Below are 6,615 nucleotides of genomic sequence, written 5' to 3' on the forward strand. Positions count from 1 at the left end.
ATGGATATTTGAGGATTTTGATTGACTTAAAAATGAAATTTTTACTTATAAATTTTTGGACGTTACATATAGTCTCTACTCTCACACTCTCCTCCGCCTCTTGGACTATAGCCGACTCGTTTACTATGTTAAACTCTCTTATGGCCATGTGCCACCACCAATCAACTACTAGGTCCACCAGAGCAGGTCACCAGACGCATCTTGACGGTAGTGGGTCGACTTTGTGGCTTTACCTCAAGTTGGCCCTCAGTCAACAGATACGTAACCTGGACCTGCCTCTCACTGTTTTGTATGATTCTTAACCTATATATATATATATATATATATATATATATATATATATATATATATATATATATATATATATATATATTACTTTAGGGTTTTTATGCATATATAGTTGGTATCGGAAGAAAGATAAGTAATTGCTCACACACAAAAGAAAGAGTGATTAATATCATCTCTTATTTAAGTTCTTTTCTAATTTTATATCATGATTCTTTGGTTCTGTTTTTGGAAAGATAAGAAGAACTTGTTCTTTTAGATGATATGCTAAGATGTTGAAGTACATCGCATATCGTCGCAAAACAACTCCTATATCATGATTCTTTGGTTGTATTATATCTGAATGATGTTGCTAATTTATATGTTAATCAATTTCATATGGTTATTTTTTGAATTCTTACTTTTCTAGGAAGAGGGTATTTTTTATTTTATGCTTACTACATTGAAAAATCAATTTCTTCATTCTTATTTGTTAAAACGTAGATATGTTTTTTTGCCGTTGCCATAGTGCTAGTTTTTATAAGCAGGAATAAAGAAATTCTAGACCCGTCAACCCATCATAACCTAATTTTATTTTATAGATCCGTTACTGTCTAAAATTTTAGTACCGCTCAAAATATACGAAATATTAGTTGCAGACGTACCTTTGTCTAAAATGTTATATTTTAAATCATTTTTGTTGTCTTTTGCTATAAAATTGATGATAAATTAAATTGTCTCCTATCTTTTATGCCTATAAATATTTCTATCCATTTCCATTATAATACGTGTCACCGTTCCATATTTACTTAATTATCTTATTAAAAATATATATTTCAAAATAAAACACCATTTTAGACACCAATTTTTATGAATATCCCCTATATTGTTTTCTCTCTATTGAATAACTTGTAACCGATGCCAAGCTCATAATTTTATCCACTTAATTCTTCTTTTAACAAAAGAAATGTGCGTTATTTTTTTTATTGGGTTATTTGACTGGTCATTCAAAAATGTAAACTTTTCAAAAGAAACACCCCACTAAAAATACCGAAAGTTTCACTTGTTATTTGTTTATCCTCTAATACCATTTTTGTCTTCCTTTTCCCTATTAATTGTTCGTTTATCTTCTAATCAAGTAAACACTATCTTAAATCGTATCAAACAAGAACATAAATAGCATAAAACAATATTCAAATTTTGATTAGTAATTGTTTCTGATTTTGAGAGAATATTCCATGTAATAAAAAGAAAAAGTTGTAGTGTTGATACTTATGAGGCTGGGGTTTGCTTTAAAGCCACCGACAGTGACAATATTGTGGATAATAAAAAAGGGTTACTCTTCATCACTCATCTTCTTTATATTACTGTGTGTAAACTGTAGAGACAGAAGGACATGGACCCTTGAGAGATGGGGAAGCAGGCATGTGGATGAGTGGGGGACACACCCTAACCCTAAAAACTTACTTCAATGGAGAAAAATAAAACCCTCAAATTATTGAGTGAATCAAAGTAAAAGAAAGTGACACAAAAAAAGATACAAAGAAAGAAAGAAAACCAAAACCCCTCTTCTTTCTTCTTTATCTCTCTCTCTCTTTCTCTTTCTCTATCTCTCTCTCCACACTGTTTTTGAATTTCAGTACCCACATTGTTTACTTACTTTCATCGATCTCCAAAATCAAAGATTACCCATGTGAAAAGATCGATAACTATTCATGGGTTTTGTTTCTTATTAAGTTTCAACCTTTCGATTGTTGTCTTTTCGTCAAAATCAAGTCAAGAAACCAGGTTTTGTTCATGCGGTGTTCTTCATAGAGTGAAAAATTCGTGAGATTTGAAGATGCCGAGACCAGGACCGAGGCCTTACGAGTGTGTTCGAAGAGCTTGGCATAGTGATAGACATCAACCCATGAGGGGTTCTCTCATTCAAGAAATCTTTAGGTTTTTTTTCTTTTTCTTTCTGTTTATTGAACTTGTTTATGAATGATGAATCTGGTTTTGTTGTTGTAATCTTATGCACACCAAGTGTTTGATTAGGATTGTGACTGAGATCCATAGCTCAGCGACAAGGAAGAACAAAGAATGGCAAGATAAGCTACCGATTGTTGTTCTAAAAGCCGAAGAAATCATGTACTCAAAAGCAAATTCCGAGGTAATTCCAATCACACATTTCAAGTGAAAAGACTTTCTTTTTAAGGTTTGATTTCGATTTTGGTTTGTGCGAAAAAGGGAATTTAGGGCACTTTTACTTTGAAATAGACAGAATCTAATTTTTAACTTTTGTGAATTCTAATCTTCGTTTATGTCTTGAATAGGTAGAGTATATGAATCTTGAAACCCTTTGGGAAAGAGCTAATGATGCCATTAACACAATAATTCGGTTGGATGAAAGTACCGAAACTGGGGATTTCTTGCAGCCTTGTATTGAAGGTAACCTCAAATTCATCACTTTTCCTCTTTTTTTACTATTTTATTTTCATTAAACCATTTAAAATTTGTAAATTCACATACTTATTGTCATAGATTCAAATGGGCATCTCGTAGTTTTCTCAATTTGTCACTTTGGTTTCAACAGAATCTTGAAAAAAAACTTTTGACATTGTGAGTCAAAGAAAATGAACTTTCTTTTGCAAAATTTTGAGCATCCCCAATGGGACTCCTTGCAATACTTAATATTATCTAAAATTGTCTCTTTTAAAGTTTTATGTATTATTAAAATAAAAAGCTTTTTACATAACAAGATAGTTATGTGGTTAAAAAAATAATCATAAATACAACAAGCTTTTGAAAAAACTTTGTTCTATTGGTGGAGCTTTTTCCAAAAAGACTTGTATTTATATATAAATATAAATTTAGTGCGAATCTGATGTGACAAAAACAAAAATCTCATCCGATGAGAAATGCATTTTTAGAATGATTATTGCCACTTTTAAAGTTGCATATTTAGTTACTATTTGTTGTGATAGTTAGATAATTTTATATTTTACCTTAATTCTTCTCTTTTTACATCTACTTACATCAAGGGCTTCTACCCCGACATATGTGGGATTGAAATTAGTTTAAATTATTCAAATATGATTTACTTTATTCTAAATAATTCGAAACTCCTAATCCTAATTTGTACAATCAATGAGAATCGATTATTACGAATTCAAATCACAACAATCAATTGGTTTATTGAAATCTTGATGACTCTAATTTATATAAAAGCAAATATTCCATAAATGGTTATCTCTTTTTTTTTTTGTTAATTTTATTGTTTTAATATCTTAATAGCGGCTCTTAATCTTGGATGCACACCAATGAGGACATCAAGAAGCCAAAGGAACAATACTTCAACTTATTACCTTAACATCAAGAATCCCGACTCTAATTTCTGCCCTTCAAACAATCTACACAAATGCCCCCAAGAAAATCCTATAAAAATCACACAATTCGCTCCTCATTATCCCCAAATCATGAATCCACGTGTCATTAACGTGCCACCTTTCAATCTAAAACCCCAAATCCCAATTCCCCCAAATGAAACATCGATCAGAAACAAATTCCCTTTTCAATCGCAACCAAATACAAAATCTCCATCTGTATACCCTCTTTTTTACGGAAATGGGAACGAACCTATGGATCCAAAGATGAATTATTCTGAGATTAAAGAGAATCGAAAATTAGGGTTGTTTCAAAAACCTTGTTTTAGTGAAGAACACGATGATGGACATGAATGTGATTTGTCACTAAGGTTAGGTCCTTCGAACATGAAAACCAGTCAACAGAGTCGAAATCTTGAAGTGGGTGAGTTTGAAAAGTCAAATCAATGGAGTTTTGAAGGTGAAAAAGTGGATTTGGATGGAAGAATGAGGAAACGGAAGGCAGTGGTTGGTAATCTTTATGAGAATTTACAGTTTTGTTGGCAATCGAAGGTTTCTTCAGCTAACTCTAATGGCGGATTGTAGTTTGCAAGTAGTTATTAAAAATATTATTAGCTTTAGTTGTACATTTAAAAAAGAGAAACAACCCTCTACTTGTAATCCGACTAGCAATCTAGTTTCTTGATTGATGAGATGTTATTTGTCGATCGGTTTTTGATATTCGGAATCATGAAAAGATTCAAACAAACATTTGTGTATACGCGAATGAGACTAAACACTGAACAGATTAGAGATTGGTGGGGCATGGGGTGATTGGCTTTAACGATGAAGTGGGGGATGGGTTGTTTTTGGATATGTTTACTTGTTTGATGAGTGGGGTACATAAACTGTCGCGTTACACTGAAATTTTCAGAGAGATGGAGATGGATTTTATCATTTTAACACCATTTTTGACTTTATCTGGGGAAAAGGAAAGGAATGATTAAAGGGGTGGATAGGGGTGTGGGTGGGGGGTGGGGGTTCTGGGTGGTGGCTAATGCTTGACCAATCTCTCCTTTTGATTCTGAAATTGTGTAAGTTTGGTGGGTCTACACTTCCCATACACCACCCAAGAAGTGGTTTGTACCTTGTGCATTGAAAGTTGTACGGTTTGGGTTAGCCCATCTTCAAAGTGGGGGGATACTTATGATCTTTGGAGTTTAAAATAGCGTATGTGTTAATTGTTGAGCATTTCCTTTTTTTTCAGTAGTGTGAGTTGAAGTGAATATAGGGTCAAACCCATTCTTTAACTCTAAGTGGTCCAAAAAAATATTCTAAGTCTAGCTTTCTCAAAGACGGTCTAAAAAATCCGGTCTAGTTTAAGTTCTCGACCTAGGTACTTGGAACCGGACCGAGTTTTTTTCAAACTATTTTTGTCGAAGTTAGATCCTAATTGGTGAAAGTCGAAGAGTGACATGCAAACGACGACACATGAGTTATATTTGGGTTTTGGGCTTGTGAAATCCATAAACATTTGCTAGAATGACTATTTAGGATTCTACTTAAGGCTCGAAAGAAGGATGTCATAAGAATCGTATTCTCATCTATGCCACGTAGACCCCACATGGGCTCTATGTCAATTTTACAACACTTTTGTGTGGTCTTTGCCACACATTAGGTATGGTGTATCGAGAGAGAGAGAGAGAGAGAGAGAGAGAGAGAGAGAGAGAGAGAGAGAGAGAGAGAGAGAGAGAGAGAGAGAGAGAGATGTTGTTTCTCACCGTATGCGGCCAAACCGTAGTTGAGACCGCATGGTGGGGGTGGTGTTCCTCTTTAGGCTAATGTCATGTTTGGACCCGAGGATGTATATACTTTTTACATTTCATTTTTTCTGTGTCACGTAAGTTTTCCCCCCACTCTCTTTTCATTCTTCATAACCCAAGAAATTGTCACCTTTCATTTTCTTCATTTTTTATAAATATATACTCTTTTTGTAGGGATTTAAAAACCATATATATATATATATATATATATATATATATATATATATATATATATATATATATATAAAACGACCGTAGATCAGAGCTAGTCAATTTAGAGACGATAAGCGTCAAAAATGACTTTTTGATAGAAGATTATTTAGAATGAATAATCTTAACTAAGTTGTAGTATATGTTACAAGGATTCCGTACGTATAAAGAACGCCCAAATCTGACTTCGTATGAAGAAGTTATGATTTATCGAATTTTCGGCTTAGCGGTATGCAGCCTGAAATACTCGATTTGAGATCGAGCGGTTTTTAGCCAAAACAATCTAAACGAGAATCGAAGATCTCGTTGTTGGTATCGAAGCGATGAAAAGTTAGGCGAGAACGGACGTCAAACGAAGAAGTTATGATTTTATAACGAAGTTTTCCTGTCCGGGCCTACTAAAAATAAATAATAAAAATAAAGTCAAAATTAGCCGACGAAGTCTAAACGAAAGTTGTAGAGCGTAGTCTCACCTACGCGTGGATATAAAGAACGTCGAAAACGGAGTTTGTATGAAGAAGATATGAATTTCCGAAGTTTATTAAATAATTAATATTTAAATTTAATTATAAAACTCGGTATTATCCGAAGGGGGAGTCTCCGGGCATATCCGAAGTACGCCCAGCGTACTGTTGTACGCCCCGCGTACAGCGAAGCATGACGACCTTCGCACTCGAGTTCTTCGGATGACGAACGCAATGACGATTTCGGACCAGTACGCCCCGCGTACTCCGAGGTTCCAGCCTCTATAAATAGGATCCGAAGGCAGCCGACTCCTTTGCTATTTTTCTCTCTTCTCTCCCCCGTTTTGCATCGATTTGCGTGCCAGAAGTACCCCGAAGCCCCGGTATCATTCCCGAGTCCCGAAGCAAGATCCGAAGCCCCGAGAATCCCGAAGAGCGTGATTCCCGAGCCGAAGCTCTGCCCGCGAGAAGTTCGATTTTTGTAGAGATCTTCCAGATCTACCGAAGAAT

The 6,615-nt window shown here is 34.6% G+C and overlaps 1 protein-coding gene across 2 annotated transcripts; it reads left to right on the forward strand.

The window, feature by feature from the left end:
* Nucleotides 1-1,655: 1,655 nt before the first annotated feature.
* LOC145052589 (uncharacterized) lies at nt 1,656-4,323 on the forward strand. Of its 2 annotated transcripts, none has more exons than XM_079000427.1 (4): nt 1,656-2,205; nt 2,302-2,416; nt 2,580-2,694; nt 3,541-4,323. In XM_079000427.1, exons 1-4 carry the CDS (start codon nt 2,105-2,107, stop codon nt 4,212-4,214), a joined length of 1,005 nt encoding a protein of 334 aa, XP_078856553.1. In that variant the 5' UTR covers nt 1,656-2,104; the 3' UTR covers nt 4,215-4,323. The 2 variants fall into 2 exon arrangements, with proteins under 2 accessions (XP_078856553.1, XP_078856554.1); XM_079000428.1 differs by having other exon boundaries at nt 1,657-2,205; nt 2,291-2,416.
* Nucleotides 4,324-6,615: the final 2,292 nt, after the last annotated feature.

This window comes from Lactuca serriola, chromosome 5 (genome assembly GCF_051521515.1).
Source record: "Lactuca serriola cultivar US96UC23 chromosome 5, Lser_US96UC23_V15, whole genome shotgun sequence".
Taxonomy (NCBI): Eukaryota; Viridiplantae; Streptophyta; class Magnoliopsida; order Asterales; family Asteraceae; genus Lactuca; species Lactuca serriola.

Excerpts from the sequence above, each read along its gene's own strand:
- LOC145052589 (XM_079000427.1), top strand. The coding sequence starts at position 2,105 with ATGCCGAGACCAGGACCGAGGCCTTACGAGTGTGTTCGAAGAGCTTGG. Across the intron at positions 2,206-2,301 it reads CTCATTCAAGAAATCTTTAG|GATTGTGACTGAGATCCATA; the intron begins GTTTTTTTTCTT and ends GTGTTTGATTAG. Across the intron at positions 2,417-2,579 it reads ACTCAAAAGCAAATTCCGAG|GTAGAGTATATGAATCTTGA; the intron begins GTAATTCCAATC and ends TGTCTTGAATAG.